General features: G+C 30.7%; 1 protein-coding gene across 1 annotated transcript; it reads right to left on the reverse strand.

The window, feature by feature from the left end:
• Positions 1–615: 615 nt before the first annotated feature.
• LOC111031618 (interferon-inducible double-stranded RNA-dependent protein kinase activator A-like) lies at positions 616–4993 on the reverse strand. The gene is made up of 7 exons (XM_022311646.1): positions 4847–4993; positions 1900–1980; positions 1743–1835; positions 1500–1678; positions 1205–1440; positions 1018–1123; positions 616–951 (listed from the first exon to the last, which is right to left on the reverse strand). The coding sequence occupies exons 1-7, from the start codon at positions 4987–4989 to the stop codon at positions 815–817; spliced, it is 975 nt and encodes a 324-aa protein (XP_022167338.1). The 5' UTR covers positions 4990–4993; the 3' UTR covers positions 616–814.
• Between the last annotated feature and the right edge of the window lie 16653 nt (positions 4994–21646).

Genomic DNA, 21646 nt, shown 5'->3' on the forward strand with positions numbered 1-21646 from the left:
ATTTCATATGCTTATAAATATGCTCATCATGAGTCCAAATATTTTGTAAACACTATGGTATATAGAAAATTCTAATTCAGTAAAAGTTTCATGTATCTACGGTTATTTTTTTTAGAGTTATAACAAAAATCAAAATTGATTTTCTCAAAAATCGGTTTTTGCTAAAAATTCCTGTTCTAACTTTTTTTTTTAATGTTTTTTCCCGGTGCTTTCGAAAATATCTGGGAATTTTAAATTATGACCTCTTGAATGTATCACCAAGATTCACTTTCACACCGAAAAATATACTGAAGTTGAAAATCTCTAAAATAATTTCGTCTACTTATCGTGTAAACAGACACAAATAAAAACACACACACACATCATTGTACAATCAGTAGGTACATTCATCGCTTCACTTACAATCTAAATTCTAAAACATTAATATCATTAATGTTAATGTTAAATTTTTTAATTTAGATTATCTTATCTAAGCTAAAAATCCAGGGTTTCCTTACATTGTGTGGTTATCAGTAAATATTATAAACTAAAGGAACGTAATGGTACGTCTGGAGCAGTGAAGGGGTAAAATAAAATAACTCAACAAATGATGATAAAAAATGGTTATATTTACTAAACAATATTATTAGTACTATAATAAACTACTTTTACTAATTACCTACTTTATTTAAACTGGAAAATAAGTCGTCAAATCAAATTAGCAGTTATTATGTATTGAATTAATCAATAATTCATTTAAAGAAATAATGATCATTGTTCATAAAGTGTAAAGCAAAATATAATAAAAAGTAAATACATTTTTAAAGTTATATCACTAAATATTATTTCGTAATTTGAAGTATGTCAGAACAATAAGAGCGGCAGATTCTTCAGCATCAGAATTATTTTTTCCTGATTTTGATATCACAATAACTGGATTAGTATTTACCTGCATCAAAACTTCTACTTCATCTGAAAAAAAATGACATGAAACTTAAGACAAGTATAAAAAAATGTCTATCTCATTAAATGTCATACCACAATTCTGAGAAATCATAACACATTTATAAGTAAAATCTTCTTTTTCTGAAATTGTTTTTAAAGTATCAGTGGCTGTCATCAACTTGAACTCATTTGAGTTTTTCTACATGAGAACAATAAAAATAATAATTAAATATTTATTAGTAATACTGTAGCATAGAATAAACTATATTCAATACATTACCTTTATATTTTGTAAATGTGGTGTTTTTGGTGCATCTTTTGAATCGAAAAAAGTTTTCAAAGAAGTCACTGATTCATGACACAAATGGAACGTCAATATGTTACAACTTTCATCATTATATTCACATGTGTTGTCATTAATATTATGATGAAAATCTTTTGATGTCAACTTTTCTATTTGCTTATACATTAGGTAAGCTGCTTCTTTTTTAGCTTCTTGCTTTGATATGCCTCTGCCTGTTCAAAAAATTTTCTTTAATATTTAATTGAGATATAATTTTGTACATAATATCTACCTGAGGAGCTGTAAGTAGATATGGAACATATTGCCGTAAACCTTTCTTCTTGTGTCTTAAAGTTTTCATCAGAAAAAGTGTAATAGGGAAATGGATAATGACGGACCATGCATAATTCTTGCAGTGAACCAACAGGATTTAATTGTATACTGACCATAGACTTAAAGCAAACATTTCCTCTGAAAACAAAAATTATACTCTCTAGATGTGTATCTCATTTTGCATTATATTAAGTTTACATACCCTGCTGAAGACTGCAGTAAACTTTGGTCAGAAGTAGTAGATTTAACACTTTGTTTATGGTCATTATTTTTTTCACACTGTTTAGGAACATGGCTGGAATCAAAAATGTAATATTTGAGTACTTAATTGATTTTATTTACAACTAAAATTTACTAACTTCATTAATCCAACAGAATTACAAAACATTTCAGATTTATTGCTGTTAGTATTACAAAATACTGTCTCTTCAACAATTTGACTGAAAAAAAAATGTATATCTATAAAAGTTTGTAGATACACCTAGGCAGTTAATATTTTTCATATAATATATTGCACCTAAATGGTATATATCTTAATGTTAGTTCTACCATAACAATAAAAATAGGCAGTTAGCTGGACTTAATGTTATTATTTTTTTACATATAAAACTAACATTCTTTATTTTTTCAAATAATTTTATTAATGGATTGGTTAGTTGTTAGCTTTCTGTCAGTCAATTTTACTAGGTACCTATAGATTTACAACAATGAAACTACAGCTAAAATTAACGTGTCTTACCCATAACTACTTCTGTAAAACTTTTTTAAATAAACAAATTTATGTTAAATGTATAATAAATTATATTAACTCGTAATTTATTTTGACATTGATATTACGCATTCCGACTTGACCATTAAGTTAAATTTGACTAATATTGTCAATAATTATACTATTTATACTACAATGAATTAATTTCCTAGTGTTTTTAAATGAGTTCAGAATGTTTAGAAACAGGGGATTGTTCTAAACGTGTTTCACTAAAATCAATAAAAAAAATAAAATAAAAAAGGTGGCAAGCGAGCTCTACTGAACACTAATTGTCGTGTGGGTCACTGCAATGGATGTGTTGGATTTCAACTCAATCAGAAATTGTTTTGAATTTTTATTTCAGTTTAAAATCATTGTATGCGAAAAATTATTCTGAGCAAACACGGACTGTCAGCCTATGTTACCAAGTATATTTCATGAAATTATTGTTATTAAAGTAATTCGTTTTATATTAGTTTAATGAATTTTTGAAGAAAGCATTGCATTGTGTGTATAAATTATAATTATATACTTTAAAAGTTTTAAGTACCTAGGTGCCCACAAATAATATTTTTTAATTACCAAAAAATAACTAAAAGCTTAATTGTCTTTTTAAGTATCTATTTTTTTCCGAACTTGAATTTATGATTAGTGAGAATTAAACCATGGTCATTGTCCATTGATGGATTACTTTTAATTTTCGACAATGAATTGTTAATGAAAAAATAATAATGATAAATTGGCGCTACGTTAATACCACATATAGTTATGTGTGGATCTCATTCCAATATTATCATGATAGCCTCTTACACATTTTATATTCTTCTTATCCTGCATTATATCATTAATAGATTACTCAACTTCACCCGAGTGGTAAATTCGTTCTTTAACATTTTTTTTAAGTCACGTTAAAAACATAACAGATGGCGCCACAGGTGTGTTTCTGTCCTACTTCACAGCCGAGTTTTCCAAAATTATACAGTATAATAGCTTAAGTAAGTATATTCTTGATTGAACAAATATTTACTAAATACTAAGAATTGGGTAATTTGAGTCAGTAGTTTGGATATTAAACTCACACATTACACAACCACAAAAATGTTCAGCTTCGCTTTAAATCGCAATAAATAATTTGAAAATAAAAAAAGTGGATGAATGGGTAACGCTCTACTGTGCATAGGAGGTGTCTTAGGTTACTCACTGTAATGGATATGATCAATTTGAATTCGATGTTATAGGTACAATCATTGTATATGAAACAGGACTGTGTACAGTCCGTCAACCTATAATATTAATGAACAATAGTACCTGTATGTTGTGATATTATAGTGATTAAAGTAATTTATAATACAATAGTGGATTAGTACTACAGTATAGGTTAAATTCGGTGTTGTCGAAAAAAATTATATCGATAAAAATGTCATCGTGTGTATAAAATATAATAATATACCCTAAAAGTTTCAAGTAGGTAGGTACTAGGTACCCATGAATAATATTTTTAAATTACTACAAAATAACAGTATAAATACGGCTAATACCAGCATTGTATTAAAACGTAATGAAAATAATCATTTCCTATACCTATAGGTACTATTTTTTTTTAAGTGCCTTGTTATTTATTGTTCAAATAATAAAAATATTCCTAAGACACCAGTCATTAATTAAGTCCAAATTTGTGTTCATGTTCATATTATTAAAACTAAAGTTAATGCAGTTTAACGGGAGTAAGAAAATTCGACGATTTGTGTAGCTGCGAATGCTGCGAATTAATCATTTAAAGAGCATATTTCTAAGTTTTGATTCATAAATGCACACAAATCCGGTCTTTAGTCATTAGGTATAAAATATTCTTAAATGTTTAAGTATGCAAAAAACGATGTTGTTGAGGCACAATATATGATATCTCTTTCGGACTCAGATACAACATAAATAAAACGCATTCACATAAAATCGGGTTTTTATGATTTTTGAGTAATCTTAAAGTAAAATCACCCACTCGTATTACAAATAAATAGTTATACCTAGAGCGTATTATTTTCGTGGGATGGACACATCGATTTTATATTTTATTATCGTTCGACTTTCTATAGGTACCACTTTCCAAAAAAACCTATTTTTTGTAAAATAATTAGGTGCCTATTTAAACGAGTCTCAAATTGTTTAGAGTAAAAATTCAGACAAACCGATTGGTACGTCATACGCTCAAAAACATTATTCTCTATAGTCTATACCATTGTGATGGATGATATTTTTACTTAAGTTTAATCTCGAGAACGAATAGAAAAATAAATGGATTCCCATTTCCCATGTGAATACTTCTTTTGACATTTTGTCATTATGGTCTTGCGGGTGGCGCAGAGAGAGAGAGAGAGAGAGAGAGAGCAAACGGTGCGCCGACACGAAACGTCGAGAAACCTCGACCGAATATTTTGCTGCGCGTGCACAATAGTAAAAATAAAACAGTCGTAAGAAACATAAAAATCCTGTCCCTAACAATCGTTAATATCGTCATAATGTTATTTTTATTTTTATTTATTTATTGCATTACGTATACTTACTTCCGGTGCCCGGATCCCGAGTTTTCACCATGCGCCGGGCCCGACATGATCAGTCGGCGGTAATTTGCACAGTTCGGGCTCGTAGCGAACACTGAACTCGGCAAGCACGCCAAACGCGCCCGTGGATACGACACTTCGCGCATCGCGACGGCAGATCGATAACACTATCAGTGTACAATATTGTAGGAGCAATGGCCAAATCGGTGGGTTATTCCAATAATGTTACATTGGTACCGCGCTCGGTATAATAATATAATATTCGTCGGAAATAGCACGTAATAACGTTTTTATTAATAGTGTTGTTGTTCTTTCACTATACAGGCAATTGGGTATTTTTTATTTCAATGCGATGCGTTTATCGATTTTTTTCTGACGACCAACGTCGGACTCGTACCGAAACCGAACGGAGGAGACGTCCCGCGGTAAATAGTTTGATATCATTCAGGTATTTCATTTATTAATATAATGAGTTTTAGTTTGATGATTTATCAATTATATATTATCCTCATTAGATACCGACAGCACGGCACCATCGAAACCAGCGTACGAAAATTTGCCGTGTCGTACGTGCGTAAAACAGAGACAACACGTGCGAGTGCGACGCCCTCTTAATGAATATGTTGTTATAGTTGGTATATTTTTGCGATGTAATAATTATTTATTAAGGTGTGGAAAGAAAAATACAAATAACGTTTGTGTGAATACATTAACAGTGAACACGGTTGACGTTCAACTCCAAACCTGGTTTTCATTACGAATTTTGACGAGGACAAACATTTTAATCGGCCATTTATTACAGATTACATAGTTCCATATTATAATTGTTTGTGATTTGTTTATTTTATTACTGTATAGATTATTATATAGTTGTATAAACAGTGGCGGGCGGAGACTTCGACGAAGTCAATTTTTGAATTGTAGTATAGTGTAGGAGAAATAACTAACTATTGCAATAATTTTAATTACATAATCAATATTTCAAAATACAATTTTTTATATCTTGTTAAACAATTGAACTAATTAAAAATGTACATTTTTTCATTTTAGATTCTAAGTTGAGCGATGAATGTATATTGATTTTACAATGATTTATTTTTTTAAATATTTTTATATTATTATTGTATTTTATACACACAATAAAGTTTTCAAATGTAATTTTTTTAGCAAAAATGAAGTAGTAAGTAACCCACTCCATAGTACTAATTCCCGTTATTAAAATAAATAGAAAATCGTCTTCGCTCGAAATACATTCGTATACTTACAATGATTTTATATAATTGAATTCAAATTTAACACCAGTACACCACCCATTACAGAAATCCACTTGCAACGTACTGTTTAGCAGAGCGACATCCAACTTACCTACTATTTTCATTTTTTGATACTAAAATATAAATTTAAAAATTAAATTCAAATTTTTTAGAACATTTTTAAAATAGCTGTTTTTTAAATTTGATTTTTAGAACAATTTATTCAGATTCATCAGTAGACTTAAAATCGAACTATCTTTCAGAGTGATAAACAAATAAATAGCGGGTATAAAAAACGAACAACCACTATAATATATAATTCCCGCAAAAACATTTTGCACATAGCCCCGATATTTACCCGCAAGCCGGCCCTGATCCATACGATTAACCAAGTTACAGTGTTGCTGTTGCTAGACGACTTCAGATAGTTTCTTAGAGAATATAGATATTCCCTTTAATCGTGGACGTAGCTGAACATCTTTCATGTATACACCGTACAGTGGAAATCAGGCTTTAAGTATTTTAAGTATAACTTAAACCGGGTCATTAACAAGGTATGGATTGATATCAATTCGAATTCACCTTGATCATTAAATTACGGTTATGGGTCCGCGGTCGCCTCACACGTGAATAGGCCATAAGCTATTATTCAGCTCTATAAAGCTTTATAAATACATACATTTTATACTTTGAACATTAAAATATACTACAAAAAAAAAGCCGATAACGAACAAAATAACTATATATTTGACAGTGTTTTTACGTGAAGTACAGCCACGATTGTCTATAATTGTCATCGATGTCTATAATTATTGTTACGTGTACGTCCGACGTCATAAAATTAAATAATAATCTAATCGTGTAGAAAAACAGAAAAACTGATAATAATGATCACGGGCTGATTAAAATGTAATGATTAACGAAAGAGCGTTTTATATTTGGTACCTACCGTTCAGCAGCTAGATGTCACCAACTTATACCAACAAGTGAGCTACTTAAATTAAAATCGAACACTAAATTTATTTAAGCATATTATTTGTATGATGGTTTATTATTACATACAACATAATTATACTTTGTAGAATAGTATTCTTCTTTTAATATTTCTCCACAAGAAAATAGTATTTTTTACTCCTCTAAAAAATAATATTTACTTCGAATATAACTCGCAGAGTGTGTTTAAGATTACACACGTGATCAACCGATATTGGTGTAATTAATTTGTAATACGATCGACCAATATTCCTTAAAATAAGGCTCCTGCAGGGCTGCCATTTACAATTCTGTGAGTATAGAATTCATATCTTTATGAAGCATATTTTTATATTATTATTGTTCGTAACTTTTAGTCGCCAGTTTTTAGCATTAATTCTAAAGTAGGTTAAATTCATTTTTGCCGAAAAATTATGTATAAAATATAAGAATATGGGTACTCAAAAAGTTTTAAGTACCCACGAATAATATTTTTGAATTACACAAATTTACTAAAATCATTATTCTTCGTTTAAATGTCTAATTTCGTCTAAATTTGAAATTAAAATATAAATCAAACAAACTGTGTTTATATTTTTGTTACAGTATGAATTAATTATGAGAACTCTTGTATTAAATTTTAAATTCTTAGATATAAACAAATGATCGACATTTGCATAAAAAATACTAATAAAAATAGAAAATTGAAAATATTTATAAGTATAGATCAAAACGAGTTAAAATATTATGTTAATATGTCACTCTTGACTCTTAGGCTCAATAAAATAACTGCAGGTACTTACCTCGTACCATAGTATATCAACCACATTTACTATACGTCATAACACCCACCACTATTATTTTTTCCAATTGTCAATAACTTATATGAACATACGAGTTTTAATTTATGAACTGTTATTTATTTCTATATTAAGTACTTAGGAAGAATTAACTAATTTGGAAATTCGAGTTCAGTTTAATATGCTTGAAAATGGCACATTCATTGACAATTAAAGAAATTCATTAATATTAATAACAAATAGGTATTGCAAAATATATTAGCCACCAGGCCACCTACTCAAGTGTCAAAACAATATAGGCCTGTGCAAACCCACTTTCCGCTAAACCACTGATGTTATATTTAAAAAATAATAGTTATATTAGTCCATACCAGTGCCGTGCACGGGGGGGGGGGGGGTTAAATGGGATAAGGGTATTATTAGGTTATAGGTTACCTATGTTTATATGTCTATAATAGTGTACATTTATTGTATAGCAATATAGTATTAAAATATTTTTACTATTACGTAGATTGGTAAATTACAATAGATTTTTTTCTACCAACGAATATGCTCGACACATTATAAAATAGCAGATTCAACTAAATTAAATGGTAACTATTACTGATAACCATAATACTTTAGCTACAATTTTTTATTTATATCCCATAAAATATTTTATAACCCTTTACAAAAAAATAGTTATAAAAACTTTAAATGTTGCAACTACAACTATACCTTTGTCAAGGGTGGAGGGGCTGTTGGATTTGAAGTACGTGGTCCGTTTAAATGAATTTGTAATGTTTGAAATTTGAAACTTTGATAGGAATACTTATTTTATGTTAAATCATTTTTTATGGGGCCCGAAAAAACATTTTGCACAGGGGACCATAATTTGATGTAGGGGGGGGGGGCTGCCTATAAACCATAATATTTTTTCCCCTTGCACTGCTATGTGAACTACAAATACTATACTATATATTATATTATTAGCTATTCTAATAAATTCATAAAAATAACAGGACATTGTTGTATTATTTGAAATTATTATGTCTGACATTTTCTAGTTTCAAAAAGTAGCTTTTTATTGTACAACATTGTTCGTAGGGGAGCATGTCGCATAGTGTTCCACGGAGCAGTGTTAAGAGGACGTAATACTGGTATTTGTTGTCTCCGTCATACCAGTGCGTAATATAGCAAATTTACGCTCAGCAGAATACTTGTAGCTCCTTTAGTTTAAAAATTAGAGTGAATTGACCTATTTTGGAACTCGATGGTAAGAACATCATCTGTGTTTCTACGTTGGTTTTTTACGATAATTCAATTTTTTAGCAAGTTATATGTATATAATATACGTTAAATTAAAAATGGTCATAACTCACTTAAAAATTGAATTATCGCAAAAATCCAACGTAAAAACACAGATAATGTTCTTACCATCAAGTTTCATAATAGGTCGATTCACTCTAATTTTTAAACTAAAGGAGCTACAGCCTACAAGTGTTCTGCCGAGCGTAATTTTGCTATATTACGCATTGGTAAGACGGAGACAACAAATACTAGTGTTACGTCCTCTTAAGGTAACAATTATTTGAATTACCTATATGTTTGTAACACCAAAATAATTTCTCAAAATATCGGCTAAGTGCATACTATCGTGAATAAGCCAGTTTAATAACAAACGTATTTTAATAGATCATTTGGAAAAAGGGGGTAAGTATAGATATCGCTCTGTTATACATTAGGTGTGTAGGAGGTAGCTGTAATGGATGGTATTAAATTTGAATTCAATGATATCATATCATTGTATACGAAAAACGATTCTGAGTGGAGATGGTATGTCAGTCTAGAATATTTTATATCGTTATTATTTATTATTTATATGGTAGTCAGTAAGTTCAATTAATATTATTCTTAAGTTATCAGTGATTCTGGAAAAATATTAAATATACTAAAATAAAATTAGGCTGTTTTGGCAACAAATTACAAAAAAAATAAATAAACGTTATTTTTTGTGTTAATATACAATTTTGTCCAAATTTGAATTTAAAATGTGTGTAAAACATAACTGTATTCATATATTTTTTAGATTTTTTTTATTTACGAAAAAACTGCTTAAGTGGCATCTTGTTTTAAATCTTCAATCCTTAGCTATAAAAACTGAAAAATTTAAACATTTTTAACTACAAAATCATTTTCAATATTCAATTTGATAAATATTGTCAACATTTGAACTTTAAATGTATATAAAAAAAAAATCACGCCTATATGAGTTTTTAATATTTTTCAATTGCTATTGTAACAATTGAGAGCCCTGTATTACATTTTCATGCTTTTTGACAAAACCAATAACATTTTATTGACATTTATAGAAAAAAAAATGAAAATTGAAAATGTCCGTGAACAACTTAAAACGAATCAAAATATTTTGAAAATGTTAGCTAGTATATGAATTGATTACATCAAAAAATGAAATAAAAATTTAAACATTTGGTGAAAATTTCAAGTGTTTACAGTAATTCGTTTTTGAATTACAACAAAATAAGAAAATCGCTTCAAGAGAAATCAAGCGAATAAAAATGTTGTAAACATTCAACTTCAAACACACATAAACAATTTAATTTAAATTTCCGAGAGAAATTGTTTTTCTGATAAAAGTAGAAAAACATGTAAGGAATCTTGTATTAAATTTTTAAATCTTATAGATATAAATAAAAAAGTTTTTATGAATTTCTAACTAAATATAAATGTTCGTGATTTTTACGAATTTTGTCGAAATTCTAAATTCAAACGCGCATAAAAAGTGTATTGTAGATTTACGCTCAACTTTTTTTTAATTTCCATTAACAACTTACAGGGAACCATGAATTACATTTTCAAGTTTTTTGACAGAACGAACATTTTTTTATCGACTTGAGTTGAAAAAGACTAATAACTATTGAAAATTTAATATATCTACAAATAGTTCAACACAAATCAAAATATTTTGAAAATTTTATGTTACATAGAAAATGCTTACACGAATATTCAGTGAAAATTGCAGGTATCTTTTTGTTAGAGTTACACGATAAATGGTTTAGCTTAAAAATTCCTGTTTTCCCTTTTTTTTTTTGTTTGTTTTTCCTGTTGCTTTTGTAAATTATTAGGAATTTTAAATTTCGGCCTCCCAAATGCACCAACTAGATTCACTTTCCTACCAGAAAAGTAGCTGTTGAAGAAAATCGAAGCACTTTTACTGCAATAAACCGTAATGACAGACACAAAAATAAGTAAGTAAATAAATAAATAAATAAATATAAAAACACACATCATTGTAAAATCAATATACATTCGTCGCTCCGCTTAGAATCTTAAAGTAAAATACGTTGAATAATAAAAATTCACTATATATTGATCAAGTTTTTCTGTACAGTTATTCTTTAAGGGGATTTCACACGGTTGTGATTTCTACCAAAATATACTTATCTTTTGCCAACTGTGTTGACTGTTCTAGTAATCGGAAACAAATTCCGAAAACATATTTGAATTCGTCATGCAATTTATTTAAAAACGACTTTTCAACTTTTTTGAAATTTGTCACTTGAACCCAAATTTTAATTCAAAATTTTGAATTTTAAGAATTTTAAAATAATAGTAATATTGAGTAAAGTAGTAACATAGTAACACCAAGAATAATAATTTTAGTTATTTTGTTGTAATTTAAAAATGTTATTCGTGGGTTCAACTTTTAGAATATATTTTTAAACTTTATACACACAATTACATTTTCAAATATTATTTTTAAGCATTGAGTTATTAAGTTATATACTAATATTTTACATTTTTTTTTTATGACCACCTAATGGTCCTTATGTGGTTATTTTATACGGTTTTCAAAAGTTTCATCACAATTTATATTAGGTTCATGTCCATCGGTAGGATTGACATACGAAATGTATACAAATATTATATAAATATAAAATAATTAATCATGTACGTGTACATGAAAATTAAAGTCGATTTTGAAAACTAATAAATAACAAATAAGTATCTCTTGATATTTTTTAACTATGCACTATTTTAAAAAACGGATATGAGGTTGTACTCTCCAAAATATTAAATTTTACTTGTTATAAGTGATTTTTATCTAAAAGCACTATATAGAACGAGTTATCACTATATATTCCGTATACAAGAATGTTTTTACACTACAAGATTGGTGGTATGCAGACGTCCTCTTAAACACGATAATTAGAGGATTTCGATATACCAATGGAATGACAATAATGACTATCTGTTCAGTGACATGGTGAAAGTTTTAATGGTACATTAATACCTATAATAGCCTCTCAAATGTGGTCCGATGATTTTAATTAATATGTAGCACCGCCGTCTAGTGTATGTAATCGCTGTACATTTCGCATTTCAACCGTCATTATTCAAATAGTCGTGCTGTGGATTGAGGGAAGGGTCAATATCGAGTCATCAATAAGCCTCTCGGCCGGCATTCCGGTACTGATTTGAATACGCGTGGTGATGAATCGAAGGGGGACCCCCCCCCCCCCCAAAGCGCTGTATGTTATTTATAATCAAAATAAAACTAAGGATATACTTCTATACATTGCAGAAGTATGTTAATTCCATCAATGCACCTAATAATGCGAAAACAAATACTGAAAACTGTATAAATATATTTGTTTGAAATCGATCAACCAAATTTTAAGATTTTTTATTTCGACTCCGAATAATCAACGTTTAAAATTTCAAAGGTTGGAGTTTTTAGTTTAGAGAATAAAGTTTAAGAAAGTTCCCTGGTCGATCTCAAGCAGACATAAAGTCATTTTTTCAGAATTTTAGCAGCATACACGTTTGGGTATAGATACCTACATAATATTATTTTTACCTGAGAATTGAGGTAACAATTAGGTATAAACATTTAGGCACACATTTTTTTTAAATATCAAAAATGAATAATGTTAATTGGAAAAAAATATCATGTTGGAGAGTAAAAGTTTCCAAACATGGTTTTTTCTGTTTTACCTATTAGAGCCTATTGGCATTATTACGCACTATAGACGGTCAACTCTTAGTGGTTGATTATTGTCTCCCCCAAAACTTTCTTTTCTGAGACTTAATTTTAAAATATTGTTATCGTTATGTTGTAAAGTATATTAAATCTATAAAAATCGATAAAAAAAATCTTTATTTTCGTCTTGTATTGCTTTTATTATTGTAACTTATTCAGGGGCGCCCGCTGGAAATCAGCTCAGTGTGTCCGAAGTTTAATGTATGTGATACATAAGTAGTCACGATAGCAGTAAGTGTATTACCTATACTTATAAATTATAATATACCTTTAGTTTAATTGTAACCAAACGTGTCATGTTTATGACGTGCATTGAGTAGGCACCCAAAGGTGTATCTTATGTAAACGTGTCTAAAAGTTCACCGCCCACAATAATAAGTCCGTCGGTATGATTGACATAGGATTGGTACATTTTGATCAAACAATATAGACCGCTTGCAAACTCACAAATATATTAATGTTGAAAATCGCAGAAATGGAGGTGGGTCGTTGCTGCCGCCATGATTGTTGCGTACAACTCATGTTAATTTATTGCTAGTAACCGGTCGAGGTCACTCACCACCACCTGACGATATTAAATTATACAGATACAATGACGTTTCTAGGCAAGCGAACCAGATTTGCAACTCCCATCAACCGAGAACTCCTATCAAAACCAGTGATTGTATTACCTAGTCTCTTTCTGACGCCCAACACGAATCGAACTTTGCAGATTACCCGGGGGTATATATTCATCTATTATGTATTAACCGTCCGTGACCGTCCATTTTGTTATTTTAATGATACATTTTTATCATTATTGATATAGCTTCAATAAAGCTTCCTGTATAAATATTAAAGTACTGCAAAGTAAAAAGCAAATATGCCATAAAGATTAAAACATACGCATAAATATTTGAAGAGGACGTCATTTTAACTTTAAATTATAATATTAAAGTCAAAAATAACTTGTAAAGAAATCTGATGGTTGTTTATGGTATTTACATTTCTAAGATAGTTAATAGTATGTAAAATGTGACAACTGAAAAATACTCATTACTATAGCTTTAAAATTAAACCGTCTTAAAAATCCAACAAACCTATATACGCTTGATAAAATATCATCAACTTACTATAATAGGTAATCATCAGCTCACACTAACTTGGCTAATTAACACTTGTAAATTCCTATATATCGTACATTAGCTAACAATGTTTAACTGGTGACTGGTAGTATAAATACCACTGAACACATATTTATATTGTATATGATATAAAACAATTATACATTATAGTGTGTTAAGGGTTCTGCAGTTTTTATGAAATTAATTTTTGAATTTTAAACTATCAGTGTTGGATAGTAACTTAACGTGCGTTACTCGTTACTGTAACGAAGTTAATTTTTTCAGTAACGTTGTGGTAACTTTGTTATTGTTATTTTTGGGTAACGCAAGAGTAACTACGTTAATTATTGAGAAGTAACTTAGCACATGAAAGCGTTACATGATACATTTAACTTTTTTTGGGGAGTGGGTTATATCGTGGTACTACTTCACGGGTCAGTCCTTCCCTTCGAATCCGCATAATACTAATCTAAATTCACAATTATGTCAACTTGATATTGATTAGTCATATATTTTAAGATTACTGATTTAAATTCCAAACAATCAAAAGATGAAGTTTCATAAATTTAAAAATATTTTGGAAAATCAAATTTATAAGAGTAGCGAACAAAATTTTGAAAATAGTGGAATAATTGATCTTAAGTTCTCATAAACATAATAACGAATTCATATCAGTTGTTAAAAGCGGGCATAACTCCTTTTCTCCGAAAATGACCTTCCACTTTTAGCCTAAAAATAACATCATTCTTTTCGGCTTTTGCCCAGGTTTCAAGTTCAACATTTTGGAAAGCACAGTCTCAAAATTAGTTAGACCATAGACCATTTAGCATAGGCGTGATTTGGGGGGGGGGGTCTTCGAGGGTCTAAGCCCCTTCAAAAATGTGTATTTTAATAAAGGTATTAAATCCTTCGTTAGTTATTCAATCTACATAATTCAGTCAAAGTTGTTTGAAGAAATTGAGTTTAATCAATGATTCATTATTCGTGTAATCGTATGTCTTCCATAGCATATATTGCATTAACTCGCAGAACATAATATTAGTTTAATAAAAATTACAATACATATTACTGATTAATGATAGTATTTCAATAAGTCGATACTCGATAGCACAGGGTTTTTCTTTCTAAATTTGCAATTTAGAATTGATGGTTACAGTTATTATGATCAATATTATAATATATAAATAAGTAATCCAATATTGTAATTTGTCTTACTAAAAATATTTTTCGTTTTAATTTTTCATTTTAAATGAAGGAAAGTGGGTGAGAAAAAAATGATTACTATGTTATGTTATATTGTGTTAGATGGAATAATATATTTTAAAAATATTTGTACAATGAAGTACTGTATCAGAGCCCCTCTCTCCCGCACGAGATGTTTCATTTAAATATGCAATAGTCTTCCAAGTCAAAAACTAAAATTGCGCCTATGTGGTTTAACATAGGTAACCCAAAGCGCACCACGAGGAGGCGCCTTCTATTACTCTCCAAAAATGTATTGTGTTTGTGTACATTAAAATAATTATTATATGATTTAGATTGATAGTAATTTATTGTTATGACATCGTAAAAAAAATGTTATGTCATGCATACCGATTTAATTTAAACTAAATTAAAATTGTTTGTATAGTTGAATGTTACAGATTTAACAAACTTATAGATACCGACTAACCGACTTAAATCTTCTCTTTTAAACTGTTGGATTATATCTTTGTTTTTTAATTTACTTTTCTATCTTAGCAAAGTTTTGTAAATGGATACTATAAAATTGAATATTTTAATATAAACATCAGTTTGGACTTCTTATATTGCAGTCAACCACGGACATAATATACCAATTGGTGTAGAATTACAATGAAAACTTTTGTCAATATCATACCTATCCATGGGTTGATAGGTATTTGTTTTTACAGGGATATGTATTTTATTAGATCAAAATATAAATTAAAAAATCATATAATACTTCACAATCAATTGTAAAAAAAATATAATTATTAAAATGATAAAAAAATTTTTTGATGTACTACTCTTATATAGGTAGGTATATTAATATTAATGTACCTATTAATTATTATTATGATTGTTTATTTTTGTCATTCGAACACCGAACATATTTATTTATATTTACATTTTATATATCATTTAGTTTTAGTACAAATTAGAGTAGGTATAGGTATATTCAATGATACATACAACATTTATAGATATACGAGTATGTATTCATACTGGTATCAGCGCGTATCATACAGAGGCATCTAATGGAGCGTAAAAATATTACAAGTAAGCATTGATCCTGTTCAGCCACCAGTCGGTATTATATTACAGTATTATAAAAATTAATTTTTTTTTTAATTTTTTTACAACAAGGCAGCAACTAGTGGGGGGTCCAGGACACCATAAAATATTGATTTTTTTCTGTTACAGCCTTGTTGATTGGTACCATTTTGATTAAAATATCTGATCGTCACCGAAAGTCAACGCAATTTTCGGATAATGAAACGGTTTTCAGCGCGCTTTCTCGTTAGGCAATTTTAAACCAACTAAAACTGTTTTTGACCACGATTTTATTTTAAGTATTTACTTCTTTATTTTAAAGGAACCTAATAGGTATTTTCATCAATATACAATTTTATAATGCTTACTAAATTCTGGAAGTTAATTTAACTTTGATTTTGTTCGTGAAATAAGATAAATTACGTTATTTGTATGTTCAAAAACAAATAAATAACAAACCAATCGACGTACCTAGTCTTATAAAATGTATATGTAGTTATTTATTATACACATAGTACATAAGAATTCTTTTTTTCGGCCTACGCTGAAAAATATTGTCTATTTACGCCACTGTTCATCGCCGTGCTTTAATCGTGAAATAGTGTAACGATGTTATGCTGTTTGTGTTTTATTTGGTTATTATTATTTTCCCGCGAACACGATGCTCGTAAATCGTAATAATTATTTGTGTCGGCGATGCGACGACTGACTCGGGCGAATCCGGTCTAGGAACGCAAGATAATGTAATTCAACGCACAATGTATATAGATACGGTTCGTCTCATCAATATTATCGTATCTCGGTTTTAATTAAAACTTTGGTCCGGCGATGGCGGGTAATAACCGATTATACCGACGTTATACGAGTTTCGACAGAATGTTAATATATTTTATCCCATAAAATAATCCGTCTCGACGTTTTTACGTCGTTTCAGAATTTTAGATTATAACACACATTACGTGTGAGATTATTTTACCGCGCCCGACAGAATTAATTACAGTCGTAACTCGTAACGCCGCGGGGTCCGTGAGACGACGGGCGCGTGTAACGCACATAATATTATTATCGTATGGGTTTTACGAGTAAAGAAAATTAGAAAGTCTGCGATGGTAACATTTTTGGAGGGTGTCGGTAGGGTGGCGGACGAGTGGAAGCGGGGCGACGCGGTTCCCTTTGTGGCGCAGCGGCGGGCCGAAGCAAGTGTGCGACGACGACGGGGTGATGCGATGTAACGATGGCGGTGTGTTGTCGAGCCTACAAACATATGCCTACAACGGAATAATAAATAATAATAATGTTATACTGTGTGCCTACGCGACGGCCCGTACCCGCATGATTTATGATGAAAAAAAAAATCAAATAAGTCGAACGAGAAAACGAGTCGGACGACCTCTGTTAGAATGACGCTCTCACACGCGCGCGTATCGGACATTGGCCCCCGCGCTACAACGTCGAAGCGTGTGTTTTCTATGATATTTTTTATTTACAGTGAAATGAAATGAAATGAAATGAAATGAAAATATTATAATACAAGTGAAATATCGAGACGCGCAGTGGTTCCCAAACTTTTTTGACGGTGCCTCTTCGTGCGGCGATGCCCGGCCGTGTATTCGCCATGACGTGAAACACGAATGAAAAACGTATGCTAATAATTCTCGTCGATAAGCAATTTAAAGCTCGTTCGACTTCGTCAACTATCAGCCAAGTGTACGAGAGTTAACAAAACGAATCACGTGAAAAAAATACCACAAAATAAACCATGAAAATAAAAACCAATTTTTTATATTATACTATAATGTCATATTTTATTTGACAATAGACGACATTACGTCTTCTGATGTTGAAATTGCAAATGTAGATCAACAATCCGACAGACCTCATAATTAGGCAGACTACTCGTACATATATATATCATACAATTATCATATACCGAACACGTGAACAAATGAAACGGAGGACATATAAATCAAAATTGTTGTTTATAAAAGTATTAAAAATATTTGTTATTGAACCCGTTATGGTTTGTATGGTAAATTAAAAATATACATGGCATAAACTGTAAAGAATATTGTTTTTCATATTCGTTTGACCGTGCAGTATAGGCTGGCCGGCTTGGAAACCACTGAAATAATATGGTATACGTCTTAACGAATGCGCCTATCTACCGATATTATAAAAGTATTATCAATTTAATAATTAATTGATTTCGGTACTCGGTAGTAGAGTGAAGAAGAACCGATTGTTACGCATGTGAGCATAATGAACTACAAAATATATACCGACGGACACAGGAAACAGTGAACTCAAGGTTATATATTTATTACATTGATTACTGATCAGACTTTAGTCGATTGTGTGAAGAGTACTATCCAGCAAGCCTGAAGCATATTGTACAAAAACAATACTGATAAAATACATATAATATTATATCAAATATTATTCAATTCCGTCATAATTGTATGAATGAATAAAAATATAGCAAGTGCCTAATAATTATTCTTTTCTGAATAACGGAGTAATGATTTTCCTCTTTGTAACATCTATATACACCTATTTTGCGAGTATTGAATACTATAACCATGAGCCATTATTATTTATATTTATAAATACAGTTTAATACTTCAGATTATTCTTATTTTTTGTTTTATAAATTCATTTTTACGAAATAGAATGTACTTTAAATCTTTTTTTGGTTTTAGGAAAAATGTAATGCGACGATAAAACTAATTATAAATTTAATAACAAATGAATAGAACATCGAAAATACGAATGATTTAATAGTGGCGGGCGTCAACTAAACCGAACTGGTTAACTATCTTTTATTTTTTCTAGCACTGTAAAGTTATGAACTTATGATATCTTCCTGAGTAAACCGAAGACATTATAGTTATAATTGGCGGTGATATTTTTATTCTAAAATGTAAACATTTATTAATTTACAAATTGTATATCTATGTATAAATATGATGGTCTAGCCAAGTAAATAGATGGTACCTAATATTTTCGGTTTGCTTTGCGCAATACAATATGACTTCAGAACCGTATAGTTCTGAATAACATTTTGACATTTTGGTGCATATTTAAAGTGAATATGTATACTATTAGATACGTTAATTAATGAAACCGAGTACAAAACAACACATATTGTACACGGTTTGAATGCAAACTCTTAACAATCTAATAATAATAACCTAATAATCTTATCTTTATGTTATTAAAACGCGAGGCAATTTATTCTGACACCGTTTTTTTTTTAACGCGAGTGTTGTCTAACCAAATCATTTTTAAGAATGTACTATGTAGGAACATTGTGCGTACATAATTCTATCGATGCGTCTCGACAATTCTTCATGACGCCAACCTAATCCAGAGCCATAAAAATGGTGACGCGCGACACACTCGAAACGATTGATGGATTTTTGAAGAATTGACAATAATTATTATTATAAACCTGTGCGACGTGTAAATCGAGGATGAGACTATTTTTACAATTATTATATATTATATATATATATATATATACACATACTCCGTTATAATGTCATATTATATTCATACTTAGAACATTGTATTAGGTGTATAGATGAACGATTTTTTTTGTCGACACGCATTATGGTACTATTGGTACTACGCGGCCCACCGGTCGTCGGGAGCCACCGCTTTATTCCGCGGCAGTTGGTAGTGCCTCTCGTGACGCGGCGAGCGTATTGGGTATACAATGTTACAAGTCGTCTGTATAAAAAACGTTAAAACCGTGTTCGTATTCCGTTTGTATTCTGTACATCTCGATGCGTGCAGTCTCTCCAGCCGCATTCCAAATAATTTCCGAACACAGACCCGCCCCTCGTGTGTGGGGCCGTGGGTTTACTCTGAACAGAGATTATTAGGGAGCGAGGGCTGTTCCTCGTTAAATTATTTCCCGGCGTCATGGCGACGGCGGCAATCGCCGGCGGTCTTTGTTCTCGCCCCTCGCCCCGAAATCTGACAACAGCGCACTAACCCTCGTCGTTTCGGGACGAGCACGTCGTGTTACTTATATATATATATATTTATATACGAGCTCCACGCCTCTTACACCCCAACGTCCCGTCGTTGCTCGTCGTCGTCGAAAGGGCAGATGGTCGTGTATCGATCGAGAAAATGTTCGGGCAACACAACAGTATCACCGTTTCCACTTTAAACCGAATATTTTTATTGCGTTGGTTTTGGGAACTGCTCCTTTTCCCCTCCGTACATACATACATGACATATGGCTAGCGGCCGATATTCGTACGCCGCGTAGTTACAACGAGGAGAGCGTGCGTCGGGTTTTTTTTCTGATGTATACCTACACCAAAATATACCAAAATATTGAGTAACAATAATAACAATATTCATCAAACGGGCATCGTGATTTAACGGGAAATCAATAAAACGATAACAAGTCCCCGTGCATACAAATTACGAATAAAAATTCAAAGTAGCGTCTGTAGAATATTTTTTTTAAAAACGACAATTTAGTTCATAACGAATAATGCTTTTGAAAACTCGTGCAAACGTGTTGTTTTGAAGTGATTATGCATACTCAGGTGCTAGCTTATTCCGATTACACCACTTTAAAATCAATGGTATCTAGGTAAGAACGACCTACCTATTTAAACCACTATCCATTTTCCTACAAAAAAAATAAATGTTTAAATCTTGATTATTAACTACAATAAGGAATTGAGAATATATAAAAGCTCGGTAACTGGCTGTACAGTAGGTTACAAGCAGGTGACTGAGATGGATGGTGTTAAATTTGAATTCTCAATAATAAAATATCATTGTATCCGAATCCTAAAAACGATTCTGAGCGGAGACGCAGACGGTTTGTCGGCCTAGGATATTTTACACTATATTTATATTGTTATTATTGCCACGGCGGCAGCTGGTAGGTTGAATTATTATTATTGGCTTATTACCTATCATATCTGTACATAAATAAATATAAATTAAGTCCAAATAAAATACATTTAAGGTTTCAAGTACCCATCACGAATAATGTTTTTAAGCTACAGCAATACGACTAAAATCGTTATTCTTGGTTCTTTATTTGATACGAGATTCCGCCAAAATTTGAACTCAAAATAACCATACAAAAAAAACCGTGTTTATAATATATTTTTTAGAATTTTTTGGTTACAGAACGAACTACTATTGTAAAACCTTGTTTTAAATGTTCATTCCTTAGCTATGAGAGTTTTTAATTTTTATTCCTCCGCGCGCTCCTGCACCGACACAACCCCCCGCGCGCTCCTGCACCGGCACAACCCCCGCGCTCTCCTACACCGCCGCAACCCCCGCGCTCTCCTACACCGCCGCCACCACCGGGCTCA

Source organism: Myzus persicae, unplaced genomic scaffold (assembly GCF_001856785.1).
Source record: "Myzus persicae strain clone G006 unplaced genomic scaffold, MPER_G0061.0, whole genome shotgun sequence".
NCBI lineage: Eukaryota > Metazoa > Arthropoda > Insecta > Hemiptera > Aphididae > Myzus > Myzus persicae.

Bases quoted from the DNA above. Each gene is read 5' to 3' on its own strand.
- LOC111031618 (XM_022311646.1), bottom strand. From the start codon at position 4,989: ATGCGCGAAGTGTCGTATCCACGGGCGCGTTTGGCGTGCTTGCCGAGT. The intron at 1,981-4,846 runs GTAAGTATACGT...TTTTTTTTTCAG, and splicing joins TCGGGATCCGGGCACCGGAA to TCAAATTGTTGAAGAGACAG. The intron at 952-1,017 runs GTATGACATTTA...ATTTTTTTTCAG, and splicing joins TATGATTTCTCAGAATTGTG to ATGAAGTAGAAGTTTTGATG.